Here is a 23,242-nt window from a genome sequence, read left to right as displayed (position 1 = left end):
TAACTGCTCTCTTTGCAGTACTGCATTCTTAAAAGTTAGGTTAGGTAGGAGTGATGCATGTAAGGCATACATGATTATCCATTGCATTTATTTTTACGACTATGAAGGGACTTTCGGTCAACATTCACACACTGGGGGCAATTTCACTCAATCATCTTCTAAGCCACCATGCCGCCAAAATTAATATTAAGTAATTAATTTTCTCAGAAGAGGACAATTTTTTTCATGACATACCTATCCTAGAAAAATAAAATTAGAGAATCTACAGTATATAAATAAAAGAAGGGTTTTGTCTGTGCCTTGGTCAAAAGTTACTCTTTCGATGATCTTTCCGTTTTATACATTGGAGGACCTGAAACCAGTCTTAGAAAAATGTATCTCTGTCTGTCCTGCCAGATTGTGTTACATCACGCAAAACTGTCTGGACAGAATTTAATGAAACTTTTGCAGTAAGATATTTGCCTGAAGTTTAACCTGCACTATAAGTGAAATCGAAAAGTTGAGTAAAAGCGATGTTATGAACAGGTTTTTGTCTTATTTAATAATCTACTTTAACATAAGCTACTAATGGGCTGTTTGCTCAATGTACAGAAACACCTGCACCATTAGATATGATAATTAATGAGAAAAACAGCACTGAAGTGGTATAAGTGAATTTTAACACCCTGGAGTCATTTTAAAAAGAAACTTTACCTGATCTCCTTTTTTGATTTCTCTTCGATGAAAGAAAGACAACTTGGTGTAAACAAGGCAGAAGATACTCAACCTTACAGAATGTGATTTCTTTGTATTAATAATATAGAAAGAGAGTTCTGCTGTACAGAAAGACAGACAGACAGACAGACATGTACGTGGGCTTCAACCTGAAATAATATCACTGATTACATTTAAGCTGTTAAACGCTTAACCTTTTGACTATTTCTAAAAACTCTAAAAAAAAAAAAATAATAATAATAATAAATAAATAAAAAAAATTTAAATGGGAAAAATATTTACCCAGTGTAAATTTAGTCCCTTTAGAATAGGGTGAATAAAGAGCTACACCAATAGTATCCTTTGTATTGGTTACCCGATACAAAAAAAAAAAAGAAAAAGAAAGGAAGGAAGAAAAAAGGACACTTTGGGCGGGGTTAGGATGTAATCTGGCAACCTTTACACAGTTACAGTCACACATGCAACATGAAACTTTTCTCTGCAGAACTCTACCGGCATGAAGCAGCAGCAGCACAGGACACGGCGACGGGCAACAAGTAGCACTTTTTCTTTTGTTTTGCGAAATGAAAGTCGGCAATCTGCAGTAGCCTATAATAAAACTTTATTCTAAGGAGTGAAAAGCGAGTGAGCTGAAATTAGAAGTGAGACTCGAAAAGTATTTTTTTTAGGGAAAAGGTCACATAAATGTGCAGATTGTATAGATTGATGATTACATCTGAGATGGGAATGTGAAGTTCGCGAGTAAATCTGAACCCAGGGAAACTGGTACAGTCGCCGGTGCCGTTAATTCTCCAAGGACAGAGTGCGCACTTTCGGGGAAGAGAAACAAACCCCAACCGCGGATACACATTCCCCTGGGATCTGAACATACTGTACGCACGGAGATGAGTTGGAAACCTGTTTTCACACCTGCAGTTGTTTTTTCTGTGCTTGTGTTGGTGTTGAAGGCAGTCGGTGGTGCATCGGATGAGGATGAGTTCAATGCCGAGGTACAATAATAATAATAATAATAAATATTGTTTGTTTTTTCTGTTCAATGATCATAAATATGAATGTGTTCGAGGACGTTGTGGGATTGATCCAAATCCAGGTGGAGGGACACTTAAGATGACTGTCTACATGGTGACAGCATAAATCTTTGTTTACATTTTATTAATCAGATTATGACCCCATATATATACTTCTATGGTGCGCAAATTGGGAATAAAACATCAAAATTTTAGTTCATTCTTTTAATCAGGACAATATAACTCTAAAACAATCAATATGTGTTTTGTCAGATCAAAAAAGCAATGAGAATGTGATTAATCAGATTAAGACCCCATGTAAACTTCATGCCATAAGTAAGATTAGTCCTCTAGATTTGAGTTATTCCATAAATCAAAATTGAACTTTGTATATAGACAGACTTTAATAAAACAACCAATGTCTGATTGATCAGATTATGATCCCCTGTAAATTATGTAAATATTGCTGATGGCGATACCGTCTTGCACCTCTAGGGTCGAGGGTTCATTTCCCACCTCAGGTCCGAGTGCGTGGAGATTGCATGTTCCTCCCGTACTTGGGGGGTTTCCTCCAGGTACTCCGTTTTCTTCCCACAGACCAAAGACATGCAGATTAGGGTAATTGGCGTTCCCAAATAGGGAGGGATAGACTCCGGGCCCCCTACATCCTGTGTACAGGCTAACGTGGTATAGGAGTCAACGACGAGTAAATATTGCTTTGATGTCGAAATTGGAAATATTTGGATTGGAGTTTTTTAGTGTTTGTAACTCTTAAGCAATCAATATGTGAATAATCAGATAAAGACCTGTAAGCCTCATGCATAAATCTGATTTCTGGATTTGAGTTATTCCATGAATCAAAATTCGTACTCTGTATATAGACTTTAATAAAACAACCAATGTCTGATTAATCAACAGACAAATCAAATCAATACAGCAATCAATATGTGATTAAACAAATTAGGACGTCATGTAAACCCCATGCTTTAAATCAGATTAGTCCTCTACATTTGAGTTATTCCACAAATCAAAATGTAACTGTGTATACAGACTTTATTAAAACAACCAATTTCTGATTAATCAAATTATGACTCCATGCAAATATCGCAATGGTGTCGAAATTAAGAAATAAAGCTATCTGTACTGTAGGTATTTGGCGTTTATGCACAGTTAATCAGGACAATATACTGTAGGTCTCAACCAATCAATATGTCAGATTAATCAGATCAATCCATCCATCTAATTAATTAGTTTATCACCCTACGTAAATATTCCTATGGTTTCTAAAATTCGAAAAAAAAAATCTGTTTGGAATTTAGTTATTTATTGTTTATACGCTGTTCATCATCACAAAATAAATCTTTATGTTTACATGGACAATAATCAAACAATATCTGATTATTCAGATTAAGACTCCATGTTAACATTGATACTGTGCCTTAAATCAGATAAGAGGACTGTAGACTTGAGTTGTCATGTAACTGTGTTTACAAACAATAAAACAAACATGTTAATTAGATTAGGTCACAATGTAAATATTGTTATGATGTTTTAAATCAGAATAAAGCCATCTGGTACAGGTTTATAGACTATTGATCATTACAAACATCTTTGTGTTTACGCAGACACTAATGACACAATATCCGCTTAATCAGAACAATGCTTCATATAAACATTGCCCTAAATCAGATTAGAGATTTGTGTCATGATTCGACTTTGTTTTGTCCTTTGTTTGTACAATGTTTATCCTCAAAATGAAACTATGTTTAGATGCACGCTAATAAAGCAAGCAATATCTAATTAATCAGATCAAGACACCATGTGAGCATTTATGTAATGCTCTATATCAGATTATTGACGTCAGTTATTTCCGTTGTGTCACCAATTTACAAATCTGCACGCATGTGCAAACCATCATAAATGAAGATGGATTAAATATAAATGGTTTGAAGTGGTGTTTGGTGGCTCAGGCTTTGATTCGACCATATTTACATCCAAGAAGTTAAAAAAAAAGAGAAAAAAGAAATAAAAATACAACTTTATTAGTACAACAGTTGCAGTGCTGATACAGCAGTGTACTGTAAATACCAGCTTTTGTATTTAAAGACAAGTGAAGCATTCACATCATAAAAAGAAAACTATAATCTATTGCTTATCGATTTTACTCCTATATTAGTTATTGTGTTATGCCAATACGTCATATTAAGGTTTGAATATTATATTGGAGTTCATAATCACTCCACTCCCTGTGCAGCTGAATTAACTTCACTCCAGCCATTTTCCTTTTGTTCCCATCAGCCTGCTCTTGAGCTTGAAAAAACAAGTCTTCCGTAATGGATAGCTGTGCTCAGGCTTCTATACTTTTCATTTAAATCCCAATGCAGTGCATATCCCTACAGTACGTTCCTGAGTTAAAACAAACAAGAGTTGGTGTTGAACTTGACCGTATATCAGTCAGATCCTCCCCGGACAGCTTTCTCTCCTTTGTGTGCTCCCTTGGGTTGAGTTGTCGGAAAGTTTCCAGCCCCGCTCTGTAGGTCGTGCTGTGATTTCAGGAGTTTATCGGTGCAGCCCAGAAAGGCATTTCGCCTCCATCTGCGTTCACTCATGGCTCTGCCGCTTTTCTACACACGCTGAAGAGAGTGAACAAGCTAGAGAAGTTGCGTTAGATGTTTTTCCAACTTTCTGATCTGGATCTTCATAGTTCAAGGAACTTAACATGATTTTCCACTTACCTCAAGTCAACCAGCCAGGATATTTTTTGGGTCCAGCATTTGCATGTTTAGTTTGTGCTGGAGCTATGATGTAATGATCTAGTTCTTCAGTGAGAACACACCAGATCAGCTGTGTGTTGTTTTGTACATAAACAAGATGGCACAGTGGCTTAGGGATTGTCACTGTCGATTTGCACCTTAACATTTAGCCTCATCCAGAGCGACTTACATTTTATATCATTATATATATCTGAGCAGTTGATGGTTAAGGACCTCTTGGTGGTAGAGGGATTTGAACCTGGGACCTTCCGAACCACAGTCCAATGCCTTAACCACTGACATGGTCTGTGTGTCTCTCTCAGTTAGTGAAAAACAAAATGTCAACATTAATGCTAAAAGTAAATTTATTTTTTAAAATGATGTTTGTCTGTTTTTCTCTTGTCATCAGACATGGCTGAGGACTTATGGTTACCTGTCCCAGGCCAGCAGGCAGATGTCCACCATGCAGTCGGCGCAGATTCTGTCCACTGCCATAAAGGAGATGCAGCGCTTCTACGGCCTGGACGTCACAGGCCAAGTGGACCCCGTCACTCTGAAGTATGGCCTTAGGTCCTTGTACAGAGCCTTAAACGTTGAGGCGTGCAATTTTTTTTTTACCCAAACCAGCTCCTATCTGCTCACGAATTAAATTATAATCAATCCTACTGTTCACGATAGAAGTATGTAATGTGTATTTCTTAATATAAAATAAAAATACAGTTGGATGTATGTATTATGCTTTTTAAATGTAACACTATTCTTTAATAATGAGAACACGGTTAAAGTGAGGCTGAGTTTCTTGTATAAACTTTATACGTAAATATTTTAATCCATGTGATATATAATAAGTACTGTTCCAGGCAATATTTTTGTCATATCCCATGTGAATCATAGGATTTCTAAAAGTGTTCTCATTAGAACTAAGGGAAAGGGGAAGTGAAACCATGCAGTGAATCAATCATGTAATGACATGAAACATCTGCTTCTGAGAGAGCTTCAGATATTTTAAAGTTGACAAAAACGAGACTGTGATGCTTGCTATGATGTTGTGCTGACAAAATATTTGACTTTTTGTTTCTATGGAAATTGTACTCTATGGATGTTCTTGTTTAAATAAATCTAGAGTGTAGTCTTTAATTGTGTTTAAAGTCTCCCTGCAAAGGAAAGAACTCTGGTTTCATGTTTATAGTGTGAACTTGATGGTGTTTTGGTAAATGAGCATCTTGAACCCCTTTGTGTTCAGAGCTATGAGGCGCCCGCGATGTGGTCTTCCTGATCGTTTCGAGGTGCACGTTGCAGGGGGCGTCAGGCGGAAACGCTTCGCTCTGACGGGTCACCGGTGGGACAAAGTCAAGCTGACCTACAGGTGAGTTAGTCAAATACGTTAAATAATTACAGTACAGTACAGTGTCTTACTTTCAGCGCCTCAGCCTGTTGTTATTTGTGTGTATGTGTGAGCGCACGTAATTTGACACCATGCCGGTTCACACACACACTCTCTCTCTCTCTCTCTCTCGCCTTTAGTGTGTGTGTAGTGTGAAGCAGAGAGGGGGTGCTTTACACACACACACACACACACACACACACTAAAGGCAAGAGAGAGAGAGAGTATAAGAAACAGTACACGCGCGCTGTACACAGGCACTTCAAACACAAAATAAAATATGTTTTCCACACACACGTGGTCACAGTGTTATAGTAAACAGTACACACGTGCACGGATGTTGATTATACCAGTAAGAGACGAGCACTAAGACCCAGCAGGGGAGACGATTACCCACAATTCCACAAGAGAGAGAGAAACCGTTGGCTCAGTTGTGATCACGTGACGCTCGGGTCAAAACAAGAAGCGCACGCGTGATACATGATACTCGGTACTCGTAAACCAAGACTTGTTCGTTTTCCAAGTCAAAATTAGTTAAAAATCTTTGCCCGTCTTGCGAAACACTCACAAACCGCGTTACTCGCAATCTGAGGTGTCACTGTATACTGATCACCACCCTGATCATCTGTCATCTTCTGCACCTGTTTCTCACTGGTTCATAACATAAGTTAAATGTTTTTATGCTTGAATGATTTATAGGTCCCTGTGTGGCCTAACAAATGGAATACATTCCTCTGAAACTGCTCATGTTGTAAATGTGGCTTTGTTTTAAAATCTTACATTCATAGAAAACCAGTTTACTTTGAATGGCGCATTTATTTTGTTCAACCAGTTTACTTTGAATGGCGCATTTATTTTGTTCAATATGTTTTTTTTAGATACGGTAGGTTGACATTATGTTGCCTATTTTTTTTCCAGCGTTCAGAACTTCCCATCCAGCCTCAGTCAGCAGCAGTCAAACGAGGCCATCCACAAGGCCTTTAGAGTTTGGGAGAAAGTAACCCCGTTACGCTTCGAGCACATTCCTTACCATGACATCAAAAACGGCAGCGAGGGGCCGGATATTATTCTGCTGTTTGCCTCTGGGTATCATGGAGACACCTCCCTTTTTGATGGTGAAGGAGGCTCTCTGGCTCACGCATTCTTCCCCGGTCCAGGCATAGGAGGAGACACTCACTTTGACATGGATGAACCGTGGACGCTCAACCAGCGAGAAGGAGCAGGTGTCAATGAATCTCAGAAGCTTGTTTTCAAAATACTAATAATACTTTAACATGTTAAAGCCATATTCCTTCGTAAACGTTGATTGTTTTAATAAGATGTATTCATTGATCCCAATGTGGTCATGTCTCCAGGCATTGATCTCTTCCTGGTTGCGGTTCATGAGCTGGGGCACGCGCTGGGTCTCGAGCACTCCCAAGACGCCTCAGCCATCATGGCTCCGTTTTACCAGTGGATGGACACGGAGACCTTCTCTCTAGGCAAGGACGACATCAGTGGCATTCAGCAGATCTACGGTGAGAAATGTGATAATGTAAAGATTTCAGGATTGTTAATGTAGGATGGTGGTGTAATAGATTAAAACATTATCTTCAAACCTAAAAGCATTTTGTGACATCCATTTAAACAGTGTGTATATTTATTGTCCTTGACTTTCTGAAGTATGTTTAAACTTTACTTTAATCCCATAAACATTCAAATCCCAGATATATTGATATATAACTTACCTCCCCATGAAAAGGTACAGTATGTTGTCTAAAAATGGATAAAAATGGTATTTTATTGTATAAATATTTGTAATTTGTGACTTTAAAGGTGAAGTATTATCGAAAATTCACTTTTTAGTCAGGCTTAGATGTTCAGGTGGGTCTCCATGTTGTGTTTACAAACAAAGGTAGGTCTCCATGGTGTGTTTACAAACAAAAACATAATAAAAACAAAACATCTTTTTATTAACATTTAATCAAGCCGATTAGATTTTTCCTCTAATATGACCTCATATAAGAAGATCGCCTCCCCCATTTGTTGCATGGCTCGGTCATTCCCGCGAGGGGCGTGGCTCAGCTGCATCTTATTTGCTTAGACACTTAAACAGCGCAGTTGGAGGAGGACTGATAAAAAAAAGGGATTGCATTATCTGATGGGTATTTCTGCTAGGGCGGTAACAGACACACTTTTGGGAGCTCTGGGACATTCTTCTTAAAGAATGAGAAAAAATTAATGCTAGGAATAATAATAATAATAGGATTTTAGACTTTATTAGACATTCCTGCCACAAGATGTGTCTTTGCTCTATATTTATTTATTTTATACCATATAAGTGCAACATCAGCATTGAACTGAAAGTGGCACGGTCACATGACTGAGTTACAGTACGCACTGTGAATCAGTGTGAGTGTTTTCTCCATCGTGGCTCATCCGGATGCACTGTAATACCGAGACTGTGAGAGCCGGGCTTTCTGCCACAACTGCTCCTCCGTGGAAAAAAAAAACATGACACCACTTAGTTTCTCTGGACAAGAGGAGGAAATTACAGCTGAATATTTACATGTGTTAACAGGCCCCCCTGTGATTGCACCCACTGAGCCTTTAATCACCACTACAACTCCATCACATACGACCACAACCGAACCAGAACCAGAACCAGAACCCACTTCGACCACTACGGAGCCTTTAAGAACAACTAGACATCCAGCGAAGCCCACCAGACTTCCAGCGAAACCCACCAGACGTCCAGAGAAACCCACCAGACCTCCTGAGAGAGCCACCAGACCTCCTGAAAGAGCCACCAGACCTCCTGAGAGAGCCACCGAGCCATGGGTTCCTCCGGCTGATCCCAGACCCACTCGCCGCTCAGACCAGGACGCTCCTGATATCTGCGATGGAGACTTTAACACGATTGCGGTGCTCAGGGGGGAGATGTTTGTCTTCAAGGTAATGATCATGGCACACCAAAACATATGTTGTATTTGTTCAATTTTTTTTAGGAATTATTAATAGTTCTTTAACAGTACAGATGCCTGGGAATTAATTAAGCTGCATTCATACAAGGTAGAAAACAAATGTGGTCAGTAGGATCTACTAATTCAGGTGTTGGTTGCTGCTGGAAATATTGGCACACCAAAACAGATAAGAATACTCAAACTACAAGTAAACCTTTTTAACTTCATTATTTTTCCAGTACAAGATGTTTTTTAAACCGAATTATGAGAATGTAATGCCAAAAACAATCTTGGTTTAATGGAGCTCTTCAGCTTTGATAAACACAAGGAAACTTGTGCAAACTCCACAAACAGCACAAAACAAGACATGTGATTTTAGATTCCATCAAGTCATATCCCATGTGATGTTTATGCAAAAAAAAAAAAAAAAAGCTTGGTTGCTATGTCATGTTTGAAGCTGATTTCCCGTATATCCTGGAACAGAGTGGGCCATTCTAGGAATAGTTTTTGCTTTTCAGAGCTACAAATAGATTTCCTAATCCCTAAGTCATGTGCTTTTTTTTTGATGTGCAGATGCTTTCAACTGAACTTTAACACACTCTCTCTTTCTCTCTCTTTCTCTCTCTTTCTCTCTCTCTCTTTTAGGGTCAGTGGTTCTGGAGAGTCAGGCGGAACCGGGTTCTGGATAATTACCCCATGCCCATTTCCTTCTTCTGGGTCGGCCTACCTGAAGACATAGACGCTGCATACGAGCGCCATGATGGGAAATTTGTGTTCTTCAAAGGTCAGTGATGTAGATGAAAAAAGATTACACACTCATCCTACTCATGGAGTGCCAACACACAGCTGCAGCATTTACACGCTACACAGTTCTGTTACAAGGAAGTTGAGTCAGGTAGATCTAACAAGAAACAAGAAAGAAGTCCAGCTGACTTCTGATGGTCAACTTCAAACTGGTTGCCTAAGACATTTCTGTTATAATTGTAGGTATTTTTTAATGTAAAAAATAAAATTGATATAATTCTTGGTAGATCTTTTCCACCCTTAATGACCAAAATGTAAATAGACAAAACAAATATATATACGATGGAGAAGCAAACAAAAACTTTCTACCTTGATGATGTCCAAGCACTAGTCAATCACTGGGATAAGTGCATTAGTGCAGAATGGGATTATATAGAGAAATAGAGGGAGTTTTTACTTCTGTAAATTATTATGTTATTCTGGACAATTAAAAGTCCTGGTTTGAATTGAACATCTCTCATATTAATAAGGACTGTGATTATAAAGAAATACCTAATCGTATTCAAAACCTTTCATACACTGTTCACCTTTCCTTAACTTCTGATCTTCTTGGTTTTATCCGCCTGCTTGAAGCCAGTGTCTGGCAAAAAAAAAAACAACAGTGTTAAAAGCGTATCAAAGCTTTTTTGAAATCGATGTACAATGTAACACAGTGAAGGCCATTGTGGAGAAATTGTGCACAACAGTGACATTATCAAGGACACAATGTTCGTCCAAAATTTGATAAAGAAGGACAGGAATAAAACATATCAGTGAGGCTGCAGAGAGAGCTGGCAAGGAGTGGTCACTTCCTCATTAAAAACAGATTCAATCCTACCTAAAGCCACAAGTGGTAAAAAGGGGGTACAACTTTTTTTGCTACGATTTTAAAAGATTTATTTATTCTTGGTGCAACAAAAAGGGGCGGGGGGTAATTGGGGGCTCAGTGGTAGGTTTCTCGCCTGGGTTCGATTCCCAGCCATTGCCCAAACCCCAGCCACTGGGTGCAGTGACGGTCCCAGGCCCAGATAAAATTGAAGGGTTGCACCAGGAAGGGAATCCGGCGTAAAAACTTGTGCCAAGTTGTTGTGCAGATTGGATGGTCCACTGTGGCACCCCAGCCAAAAGACTTACATGCTTGGTGCAAAAATACTATGGTTCTGCTTCTCTTCCCCTTGGACTTGGGCTCTATTCAAGATAAACTGAATCATGGATAGCCCTAAATCCCAATCTGTTTTGGCAAATGATACACAGGCCTTTATTAGACATTTGAGGATAGAAGAAAAAAAAAAAAGAACATTCCAACAATTGGGAGTTGGGACTGTAGAGTCTTTGCTTGTTAAACAAAAAAAAGCATTAGTGTCCAGCTTTACACTGCATTTTTGCCTTGTTGTTTTCCTCATTGTCCCACATCTGAAACTCCTCCGACATGTGTGTTGTTGTGGGTAAAATTCAGTTTTTATCTTTCTCCCTACGAGGACCTTCTTGTTAGCAATGCTGACGCTTCTGTCAAACTTGTTCGGTCTGAGGTACCAATCATTTCCGACAAGTGCACAATGTTAAATATTTCACAGCTTCCCTGTTTTCTTGAAAACATCTGCTCTCTGTGCTCCAACACACTCTTTAGGCCAAACTACGTCAGTGGTAAAGCACTCAGTGAGGGAGGTTCGGGCAGAGGGGAGGGGGTTTTGGCAGGAATATCGGGCCTGTGTGTGTTGCATCAGCCACCACATGGTGATCAGCTTGTGGAGACCGAGCAGGAGCCGAGCGCTGTGGCTCGAGTGTCAGCTGCTAACAGAACACACTAACCTTAATTAGAGCTCCGGTAGCCATCGCTCAGTTAAAAGAAAGCTTTGTGTGCAGCGACTCGAGAGGGAAAGTGGACTTTCATGCAATATAATACAGCCTCTGTCCCGTCAGATCGGAAAAGTAGAAAAGATCATGACTCCTTCTGTCCTCTTTTTTTCTCGCGTCTTTAGACAGGGTTGCCAGGTTTGCTTTAGAATAACATTTTAATTAATACTAGCGTTAGTATTGTCGTCATTGGCGGGAACAAAGATGGTAGAAAGATTAAAGGTTAAAGCTAAAAATAATTTGATCAGCTTTAATGCAATCAGTGATATTATTATTATTATGTCTGGTTGAAGCCCATGTACATGTCTGTCTGTCTAAGGTTGAGTATCAAATAAAGATGAAGTTTTGTCCTAAAACGACTCCAGAGTGTTATACCACTTATACCACTTCAGCGCTGTTATTTCTGCGAAAGTGAAAATATGAACTACTACTAGTAAAAATATTCGTTTAGCTTAGGTTTTCTAATTAATATCTATTGGTCCAGGTGTTTGTTTACATTGAGCAAGTAGTTTATTAGTATCTTTCTTTTTTTTTTAAAGTCGATTATCATTTGGTTTCGTTTTATGGTGCAGGTTAAACTACAGGCAAATCTCTCAAAAGTGCTGCGAAAGTTTCATTAAATTCTGTCCAGCGGTTGATTTAAGACGCGCCTACAGTCTGATGCATGCGCAGTATGCTGTCAAAATGTATAATCTGGCACAAAACTTCCCTTATTCTCAACATTTGGATTTCAGTTATGGTGCATGTCTAACTTTAGGCAAAATCCTGAGGACTGGTAGTTTCATTAAATTCTGTCCAGCCAGTTGCGTGATGCTGTGACAAATTCTAGCTGGACAGACATACAGACATACAGACATATTTTTTTTTTAGACTGGTTTCTGGTCATCCAATGTATGAAATATAAAGATAGATCATTGGAAGAGGAAGTTGTGACCAATGTTGAGACTAAATCTTTCTTTTATTTATATAGATATAATCCAGGATTACATTCTGAGTGGTCAGAATGATGTCATTTTCAAGTTCTGTGCATTTGAAACTGGACACCCTGCTGTGTTTCGTTTTTTGTTACCAACATGATAGGCAGATAACTCAGATGAGCGATGTACTGTACTGTATTTTCTTTCTCAAACAGCGAACTGCAGTATAGTCAGTATTTTAAGTTTAACAAAAATCTGTTGTTGATTAATTTAAAGCCAACACCCACATACTGTATACAGTATAAATCATTTAAAGGTAAGAGGTTTTTCTTTACTTTAAATCCGATTTAAAAAAGAAAAACCTGATTTAATGTCTCAGTTGGAGTGATATTTCACAAAAGTCATGCTCCCAGTTTACCCTGTTGAAAAAGAAGTGAAGTGAAGGAATTAAGTCCACAGTGGTTAATACTGTACTGTTGCATGGTCTCACCTCGCCCCTCCAGGGTTGGGGGTTTGAATCTCACCTATGCTGTCAAACCCTTTCTAAATCGGAGCGACCTGGAGCTTTTTTTCATGCTTTTATTAGTTCGCGGCTAGACTACTGCAACGCACTTTATGTGGGAATCACTCAAGCTTGTTTACATCGTCTGCAACTGAGTTACGCAAAATTACGGACCCCCCTTTGTTTAAAGCACAACTAAAATACCACTTATTTAGAACTACTTTTAATATTTTATAATTGTATGCTTTTTATAATTTTATAATTTTGTTTTATTTTTTTATTATTATTGTTATTATTATTACTGTTATTATAATTTTCATTTATATTGTTCATTTATTTATTTATAATTATATGTTTTTTTGTTCCTGTATTTTTTTCTATTTTTATTGCTATTTTATTGTCATTTTTACTGCTGTGAAGCACTTTGGTTCAACTTAGGTTGCTGTAAAGTGCTATATAAATAAATGTTGATTGATTGATAGATAATAGATGGATGTATAGATGTTTACTATCTTGCAAAACTTGGTACACCTAGTTATCTTGAAATTATGACCAGTTTGCAAATGTGTACAGGTTTATATGTTATTGACTTAAATTCTTAAAAAAAAAAGAAACAAATTACATTTTTTTTCACTTCACTGTCTCATGAACTGACTGAACCGTGTTCTCAAAACTGAGGTATGTGCCGACCCGTGAGTAACCACTCCCATGCTGTTAGTAGTGTGTGTAGTAGTCGTCATAGTAGCAAAGGATGGAGGTCCTTTTTTTTTTGACACCAGTAAGAAACTATTTTGGCTTGATCATCCACCTGTCAGCTCGACCCCATCTTTATATAGCTAACAAACGGGGGATGATGGAGGCTAACACATGCTTCCCTCGAGAAATGTGAAGCCAGTCACCCCGATCTTGTTATATCACCGGGAAGTGAAACGCTCCTACAAGTGCTATCTGCCCTGTTCTGCATACATGAGCTTTTAGATGCCCACAGTTTACTAGTGTCACTGTAACTGAGAAAATGTCCAAACAATGGTTGCGTGTTTGTCACGATTTGAACTCAGGGTCACCAGATGCCTTTTGGTGCACCACTGGGAAATTCCAGCATCAAAAAAAGCTATATTTTTTTAAATCCAGTAAACAGTTCTGAGAAAGTGTTTATATCGCTTTGCTTCTTTCTTCCTCTAGGTACTAAATACTGGCTATTCAGAGAGGCTGACGTGCTGCCTGGATATCCTCAGGAACTGATGCATTATGGTCACGGGATGCCAGATCGAGTTGACACAGCTGTGTGGTGGGAGCCAACTGGTTACACCTACTTTTTCAGAGGAGACAGGTAATGAAAATTGAGTTGGTCCAAACATATAGAACAAATGAGATATACAATAGCTTCTTACGCAGAGCTGTAGTAAGACGTAAACCACAGTGGTTTAGTGGTTAACACTGTCACCTTGCACCTCTAGGGTCTGGGTTTGAAACGCTGCCAGGTTCGATTCCCGCCTCTGTGTGCATGTTCTCCCCGTGCTTGGTGGGTTTCCGCCGGGTACTCCGGTTTCCTCCCACAGCCCAAAAACATGCAGATTAGTCCAGGGTGTATCCCGCATTGTACCCTAAGTCTCCTGTGATAGGCTCTAGGCCCCCGCAACCATATACAATAGAGGATAAAGTGGTATACACAATGAGAGCGCGAGTGACAGTATCCAAATGGTGTAAGGAAAGGAAAGTTAGTTAAAGTCTTGTTTCCTTTATTTTCTGTAACCATATAGATTGTTATTTCAATAAAAGAGCAACAGTACAGAACTGTTGCCTTCATTAAAGTTGTGGGTAAAATAGCCTTTTACGTTTTTTAGTATGCATTTCTGATTGTTTTATTATTATTATTTATTATTTATGTATTGTTATAAAATTTTTTGAATGGGGTCAGTGTGACAGAATTACATTTTTTTTTTCCCAAAAAAAATTTTCCGCTAATTTTGTAGTAGTGACTTCCCTGACCTTCGTAAAGCCCCTCCCTATAAACTGACCGCTACCAACTAGGGAGGTACAAAAGCTATCTCATGCTTTCTTTCTTAGAGACCTGGGGGCAGAATGTACCATTAACACTATCCGTGCCACTCCACCTGGATAAAATCACAGACGCCCATAATTGGTTTGCATCACTATGATATATGTGTGAGCACAGGTATGCCACCCCTTGCGATCTCCACTGATGGGGTAAATGCTTTTCTGTTGTGGAAGAATAAGTATAGGTGCATCAGATAAACAGAATTACCCCAGGAAATTACATAAAGCCTCACCTTTACATTAAACCATTCCTCATACTGTACATATGGCTGTTTCTATATGTGATGTACAGTACCGGTCAAAAGTTTGGACACAAATCTGGAGTTATTATTTTCCACATTCTAGAACGATAATGCATTTTTTCAAAACAATGAAATAACACATATGGCATAGATAATTAAGTAACAACAACAACAACTACAGACAGTGTGTGGCAAAATCAGTATAATAAAGTGTACAGTTTTTGCAAAACCTATCAAGCACCATGATGAAACTCGTGAAGTCTCTCACGAAGATCTTCCCAGGAAAGCAAGACCAAAACGATGTCAATGTAGAAAGAAGTAAAAATGTTAAAATCAGGAAAGATTATGTAATTAGGAAGTATGTCCAAACTTTTAACTGGTAGTGTACATATTGATTTGTGTATATTAGAATATTCAGTATGTTGCGTGTTAATATTGGACACATCATGGCCTTCAGAGCACAGAGAAAGTGTGCATGCATCTGGAGTGTGCATTAAGCAGGAAACACAGCTGGATGCATGTGCTTCTGTTTTATGGGTGTAGGATGTGTATATCATGCAGTGCACTGAAATGCGTGTTAAATGGAAGTGTTTCTGTGCAACAGTGTGCAAGTGCTGTACCCCATTGACCACCAGCGTTAATGCTGCTCAAAGGCATATTATATTTAATTTAACTTTATTCACATAAAGTTAATGTTTTTAGTCGTAACTCTACTGTTTCGCCCCATTTGCACACATGCACTTTTATGAAATCCTGTGCTGTCTACAAGGTTCGTTTAAGTCAAACTGGGACTCATGAGGAATTTTATGGTTAAGGAAGGCGTAAAACAGATTGAGACTTCAGAGGCACAGTACGGTGATGAGACTCTTAGCCGCAGTAAAACCTCTGAATGGTGAATATTAGAAGGCACCGTGAATGACGATCCTGGCCGATGTGGCTCGGAGCCCACTACAGCCGTTCCTGTGATCACCCAGTTCCTGATTCTTAGAAATCGATGGATAAGTTGTCACCAACTTGCAGAAGAGACGCATCTGTTTGTGGGAATTGTGCACACAATCATTCATCAACACTGCTTGCACATTACAGGATCTTGGCTGGGAGTTATTGCCACATCTCTTGTACAGTTCTGATCTCTGTTTCCACATGTGTGGACTGTTAGACAATTTTCTGGGAGGCCAGTGTTATAGATATCGGAGTACTTTCTAATTTGATGGTATTCAAGCACTTTTTTTTTTACTCTGCACAATTAAAAGCCCGGGTTTGACTTGAATGTTCCTTTTAGTTACGGAGAATCTCTCTGTATTTTATCTGCTGTCTGTGGATGAAATGACGATAGAAGCCACTTGACTTGTGTTTGCCTTCAAAATGTGTGATTTCTAGAATTTTTGAAATAAACGTAAGTTGTTCTGAATAAGTGAGTGCACCAGATGCCATAAATGTGATTGTAAAATACTTTGGAAATAAAGTAAATAGGCCTAAAGAGCGCACACTGTATGTTTACGCAGTGTTTCATTTTAACATAAAATCCACCTTCTTCTCCCTCTTTTATAGATACTGGCGTTTCAGCGAGGAGTCTCGGGCTGTGGATAAAGATTACCCACGACCCATAAGTGTTTGGGACTCCATCCCTTCGTCTCCCAAAGGGGCCTTCCTGAGTGACGATGGAGGTGAGTTGAAGGGGTTAAAAAGCATGCCCATCACGAATGTGCCTGCTTTAAATGCAATTCCGAGCTCAGAGAAGGAAAATTTGACTGAAAAAGTAGGGCAACAATTCCCTAAAGCTCCATCTCCGCTCCTGCCTTCTTGCGTCATCGCACACAGGCACCGGCATCCTCGTTAAAGCAACAGATGTATAGGAGTGAAACTACATTTTGGTTTTACGTTTTGGGTTTATTCATTCGTTTAGCAGATGTTTTTTTTTTTTTTTTAAATACAAAACGCCTTAGTCAGGCAGAATCCAATCCAAGTGCTGTAAATTAGTTTTTTTCTTTTCACTCCAAAACATTCCTTTTACCCACTGAGCTGCCACTGTTAGTAAGTGTTTATCTTACTTCAAGTTCATGCACGTAGAATGTTTGATTAAACGCGTGCCTGTCTTTTTTCCTCCCAGCCTACACGTACTTCTACAAAGGGACCAAATATTGGCGATTCGACAACAAGCGCATGAAGGTCGATGCAGGATACCCGAAATCCATCCTGAACGATTTCATGGGATGTCACGTTCACTTCGATCCAGGCTTGGATACAGATATCAAACCAGACCCCAAGTGGCCAGAAACAGGAGGAAACAACCAAGATGACAACAGTGACGACTACAAAGACAACGATGTCAATAACGATGATAATGACGATGAAGATGAAAAAGTAGTGGTGCAAGTGAAGGAGACTAACGACTACGTCATGACCCTCGTCCTGGTGATGGTGCCTCTGATCCTGGTGCTGTGCATTCTGGGAGTGATTTACATCATCATCAACACACTGCAGAAAAAGGAGACTCCCAAAGTGCTGGTTCACTGTAGACGTTCGCTGCAGGAGTGGGTGTGATGCACACAAGAGCACACACATAAACACTTTCACACACACACACACACACACACACACACTCGCTGTTTGGTGTCCTCTTTCCGCATGTTAACAAGAAGAACCCACATGAACTGACCATTTTTTTTTTTTATGCTCATGAATTTGGAAGATGATCTTCCTTCTTAGAGTTTACATTCGTGACACAGTGTTGGCGGTGAACCCATGGATCATCTGTTAGCAGTTAAAGCTAAGTGTAATAAAGGGTCATTTCAGTCACATGGAGCCGTTGCTAGGATAGTTACTTCTGAGGCTAATGTTTCTCATCTTCCTTATGTTTTGTGTTGTTTTTACAGACATTCCTTTTTCTATTTAAATCATTCTCTTTAGACATTTGTGTCCATATTTAACGACTTCTAAATGTTTTCAAATGAAGCTTATGGAACATATTTTCATAACCAGGTGGTTATAACATAGTTGAGAGAAGCATAGATGGCTGCCATGACAGCTAGCTAATGATTGAAGGCAGCGTACCTACAGTATGTTCCCATGGCCTTATGTTCCCTAGTACATTTTTCTGTTAACATACTGTACATTAACCCTCTTCTTCTGTTTGGAGCACATGTGGTCTTTTTTAAGATAGAATGTGTCCTGAATATTGTCTAGTTTAATTTATTGGAACAAATGTCAAATTTTTAAACATAACAAGCTAATGGTTATCATTTCACATGGTTTTGGAGGTTTCTAAAAAGAATCGGACAAATAAGCTAAAAAGCATCTTTTTCAGGGACCCTGCGAACATAAGACCCTAAAACTGGGGAACATTTAGCGACGGGAACATAGGGACACCCCTAATTGAGGACAATTTAGCTTGTCACAGACAATATAAAGGTGTCTCTAGAGTGAAGATAAGACAAAAGCATTGAGAAAATCAAAGGTATCAAAGTTTTGACATTAAGACACCACTGATCTAATCGCTTCTGCCGTACGTCCTGCCTCCAATGCCTTAAAACCTTGCAATAGACTTTGCTATTGATGGTCTGGACACTGAGGATGAATTCTCAATGCACAATGCCACAAGTGTTAAAAAAGATGATGCGCATGCATTTGAACCTGCCTCGCCTTTTTCAGTCGTGGAGATGATGGGCTCTTCCACTGTGAAGACTGTGGCTTCTACTCAGGGTCGTACCCCTACACCCAAGTTTCTTTACCGGTAATGATCCACGACATGGAGGATGGGTCATCTGACGGCATACTGACGGAGTTCTTGGCAGATTTCGAAACAATGTTTCTTCTGCTGCTGGGTCAGCAGCCTGGGGACAAACTTGACAGCAACGCAGCGCATGTTCAAATCACACATGAGGATTGCCTGGATTGATTGTTCCGTACGACGTTGTGGATTGTTCTTTGACGATCATCATGAACGAGTTGCCGAACGGTTTCGACATTTTTGGAGATTAAGCTTGTTGAAGGTTTTTGTGATACCTTGTAGTCTTCCAGTGATGTTCTTTCGCTTTTGAAGCATGCGTGCCACTTAAAACACCTTGAACGACGTATTGAAGCGTCGCTGGAAACTTGCCATAAACCGAATTCTATCGAACGTCTTTGTGGCAGATTCGCCCAGTCGTACGCAGAATTACATGTTTGCTCTTTGTTTTGCTGTCCATGCGGAAATAGCAGACATGGCCACAGACGTGGTCAGAATAGCACTAGTTGGACAGCTTCCAACAGGGTTCCTATGTGCAACTTGGTATTGCCATCTGTTGGCGTGTTACAAAACTAGTCTTGAAACTTTTTAATACCACCAACTTGAACATAGCCAGGAGCATATAGAGTATTTTCGCCAGATGAGTTGGTAAAAAAGCTCCTCGGATTAAAATGAAACTGTAATAAGACTTAGCATTAGAAGGTATTAGACTATACGTGTTGCTCTAAAGCGAGGATGGGAGCAAGGCCCCAGTGTAAATATCCGACCCCACAGACTAAAATTAAACTGTAAAAATAAAACTTACTGTAGCATCAGCTTCTATCAGGTAATACAAAGGCAGAGAGAGTATGGAAACAATATATAACCATCCAGAAACTATTGTGACAGTGGAAACAAGACACGCCAGGTAGCTGTTGGGAAGATTTACTTTAGACGTGTCAAGAAAAGGCTGTTCAGACTAAAATTTAAACTGTGATAACACTTAGCATCCGCTGCTAACAGATAAAGACGCGGTGAAGGTGGAAATGAGACACAGATGTTGGTAGTAAGAACATTTCCCTGAAAGGTGCTGATAAATTACTAGGAAAAGACTCCATATCTTAAACTGTAATAACACTTTAGCATCAGTTGATATCACACAATAAAAAGGCATCGTAATAATGGAAAAATTCTACACAGATTACAATTAAACCATTAGCATCAGAAATGATAACGGTGGGAATGAGACACGAGTGTACAAACTATAGCCATTTTCCTCAGATGTGTTGGTAAAGAGTACAATTAAAGTGTAATAAGTCTTAGCATCCGTTGCTATCAGATGTTACAACGGGTGGAAATAAGACGTAACTGCCCAGAAAGTGTCGTGATAATGGAGACAAGACACGAATGTTAGGAAAGTGTCTGGACTCTAAACTTGTTCCTCAGACGTGTTGGCGAATTCCTGAGAAAAAACACACTTTGCATTGAAAACACATTTAGCATTAGCTGCTAATTTCACTTCCGTGGGTTCCGCCGTATTAAGAAACCACAGGGTTGCCTAACGAACATGTGAATAACGAAAAAATGTGCAGTTTAAGTGGAATCTTCTCGTAAACATGGTGAAGACATGACCGTATATGGATGTAGTAAAATAGTTTCTCCACAGCGAGACACTTTTTGTTTTGCCTTTACACAACTGTGGTGCTCTTCCCATTTAGGACTCTGCTCTCAACAGAGGATTTGCACTTTCACGTCATTTAAAAAATGATTATATGATTTGTTCTGTGGTGGCTTTACGTCGTGGTTTCTTTTTGTGTGTGTGTGTGTGTGTGTGTGTGTTCTTGTGTAAACGTCTGTGCATAAAGCACATTCTCTCCTTCTCTCCCTAACGAACCCGATCTTTACAAATGTCTGGGAACGTACGAGTGTGTTCGTCAGGAAAAACTCTCTCGCTTTCTTCAGTTAGATGGTCTAGGAAAAAGCAGAAGAAGAAAAAAAAAACCATCCAACTGTTTGTGTTTGTAAAAGCATCATGGAGAGCATAAAGGAGTTAAAGGAGTCTGGTTTAATAAATTGCTTTGCACATACTTGCAGGGTTTACTGTCTGTGCTGACGGGGCCGAGCCTGGCTTGTGTTACACACATGGTGCTGATTTAGGGATTTTTGAGGGTGAGAGACAAAGGGAAAGAGAGTGAGAGAGGGAATGAGAGGATGGGGGAAGGGGGTTTCTATATCCATACAGCATTTCCTTCTCTTCTTCTTAAAAAATTTGGCTTTGCAAAAGGGAAAAGGAGGCAGAAATGTCACTGAAGCATGCACAGTCCTACTTTCACTTTGACCTACATTAAAACTTTTGTATCACTCTGTATTCGCGCTATATATCATTCGTGGGGGAAAAAAATGAAGTCAGTCTTCCTGTGGGTTTGTGTCATTTTCTGAGCCAGATTTTAACCACAGGTTCCCTCTCTGGACCTCTCCCCAGAGTCTGTTTATGAGAATCTTGGCTTCATGTCCATTAACTACTGCTGCGATTACGGCTCTCCATCAAGCTCTTTGTTTTTACTGTGCGACTTCAGCAAGCAAAAAAAAAAAAAAAAAAGAAATCTGATCCCTTTCTTGCCCTCTCTTCCCACCCTCTCCTTCTCTCTCTCTTTCTTACGCTCTCAATTAGTGTCTTGAACGATTGTTTTAAACCTGTGTCATTTTTGTACTGTGTATCTTCATGAATGTCGAATGTTTTAGTTTTGATCCGTTTCTTGTAATTTGTTGGTTGATTTAAGTTTTATACTTTTTTTTTATATTATCAATGAACTGAGTAGATCATGCAGGGCATGTATTGCTTTTCTCCCCCAACACAGGTAGCATATTATAAGATGACAATTATTATAAGCTTGCTCACAATAAAAAAAGGTTTCACAAAAAACAAAAAAAACTATCATATCAGGCTGTTTGTGTGTATTTATTCAAAATGCATTCACACATTATAAACTGCACAGTTTAGTAAAAGTTTACTCTGTTTCACATCCATGAGGTCTAGAAGAAGCATTTTTGGGGTGTCTGCATACTTTTGACCATCTAATTATTGCATGTCTGGATGCAAATACAGATATATATGCATGGAAGGCTTGATAAATAAATGGATGACTAGGATGCATAAATACTGGAGATGCAGAAGTGTCTGCGCAGATAGTTTTAAGAAGAATTTTCCACTACTACTTACACTGTCAAAGAAGCCTACTTATTACTGACCTAGTCAGCAAAATTATCTGGGATTAACAACAGCCTGCTACACTGGCAATATATATATAGTGACTTAAACTCCTCGTTTAATAAGTGGACGACAACCAGACCCCCATCTCTGGCAGCCTTTCTCTATTGGATCAGATCTTGTTTCTCCTCGTCCTCATCCAATCACATTCAAAGTCCCTATCGCACCATGTCACACACGCTTCTATGCATGGGTAAAATCAGGATTTGGCAATGAGCAGCTGGTCCAGGATCTGTGCATATGAGGAATTTCAGTCCAGTGATGTGGGCCTTCTCAGGCCAAGCTAATCCTTTCATTATCTCATTATAGGATCTCCTGCCTTTCAGCTGCTCAACTCGCACAATCCGGCCAAAGGAACACTGACGCAGATACACACCAAGATGGTGATAATACCCGCTTCACTACCCAGTTCAACTGCTCATGTTCAAACGTCAAAGAATCAACACAACACGTTTTTTTTTCCAGTTTCATATTAAGGGCTTCTATTGCCATCCCTTCTGTTTTATACGGATTATACAATTAATCTTAAATGGTTAATAAAAGGAAAATATTTATCTGAGAGCATAGTTATAAAAAACAAAACAAAAAAATACATATATTGCATTTACAGTACAAAAATTCTGAAATGTTTTGCTTCAATCGGCATGGAGGAGATCGGAGTGTGGCACTGCAGTGGCATTATTGAAGGCCAGGTTGCTTTGATAGCAGCCTTCAGCTCGTCTGTATTGGTTGGTTGTTTGTTTCTCATCTTCTACTTGACAATAGGCCATAGATTCTCTATGGAGTTCAAGTCAGGCGAGTGTGCTGAGCAATCAAGCCCAACAGTGTCACAGACAACAAACCAGTTAGTGGTGGTCCTTTTGGACTTGAGGCCAACACCAACAAGTAACTTTTTACCCCAAATCATTCAGAATGGACTTTTAGTAACTTGCATTCTTTGCCTCTCCACTCTTTCTCCAGACCCTGGGACCTTCATGTCTAAATAAGACAAAAAAAAAAATTCTGTCGTCTAAAAAGCGAACCATGGACCCCGGTCCTGTTCTTTTTCTTCTTAACCCACGTAAGACACTTCTGATGTTTTCCTTGGTTCAGGAGTGATGACGTCATTCTAG

The 23,242-nt window shown here is 39.3% G+C and overlaps 1 protein-coding gene across 1 annotated transcript; it reads left to right on the top strand.

Annotated features, from left to right (window-relative positions):
- Positions 1-1,175: 1,175 nt before the first annotated feature.
- Positions 1,176-21,802, top strand: mmp15a (matrix metallopeptidase 15a). The gene is made up of 10 exons (XM_053505529.1): positions 1,176-1,703; positions 4,884-5,032; positions 5,718-5,840; positions 6,777-7,081; positions 7,214-7,375; positions 8,419-8,792; positions 9,446-9,584; positions 14,039-14,186; positions 16,708-16,823; positions 17,267-21,802. The coding sequence occupies exons 1-10, from the start codon at positions 1,599-1,601 to the stop codon at positions 17,698-17,700; spliced, it is 2,055 nt and encodes a 684-aa protein (XP_053361504.1). The 5' UTR covers positions 1,176-1,598; the 3' UTR covers positions 17,701-21,802.
- Positions 21,803-23,242: the final 1,440 nt, after the last annotated feature.

This window comes from Clarias gariepinus, chromosome 10, assembly GCF_024256425.1.
Source record: "Clarias gariepinus isolate MV-2021 ecotype Netherlands chromosome 10, CGAR_prim_01v2, whole genome shotgun sequence".
NCBI lineage: Eukaryota > Metazoa > Chordata > Actinopteri > Siluriformes > Clariidae > Clarias > Clarias gariepinus.
The sequence above is the reverse complement of the archived record's forward strand: the minus strand, read 5'-3'. Positions and strand labels throughout refer to the sequence as shown.

Bases quoted from the DNA above. Each gene is read 5' to 3' on its own strand.
- mmp15a (XM_053505529.1), top strand. From the start codon at position 1,599: ATGAGTTGGAAACCTGTTTTCACACCTGCAGTTGTTTTTTCTGTGCTT. The intron at 7,082-7,213 runs GTGTCAATGAAT...TCATGTCTCCAG, and splicing joins CAACCAGCGAGAAGGAGCAG to GCATTGATCTCTTCCTGGTT. The intron at 8,793-9,445 runs GTAATGATCATG...TCTCTCTTTTAG, and splicing joins GGGAGATGTTTGTCTTCAAG to GGTCAGTGGTTCTGGAGAGT.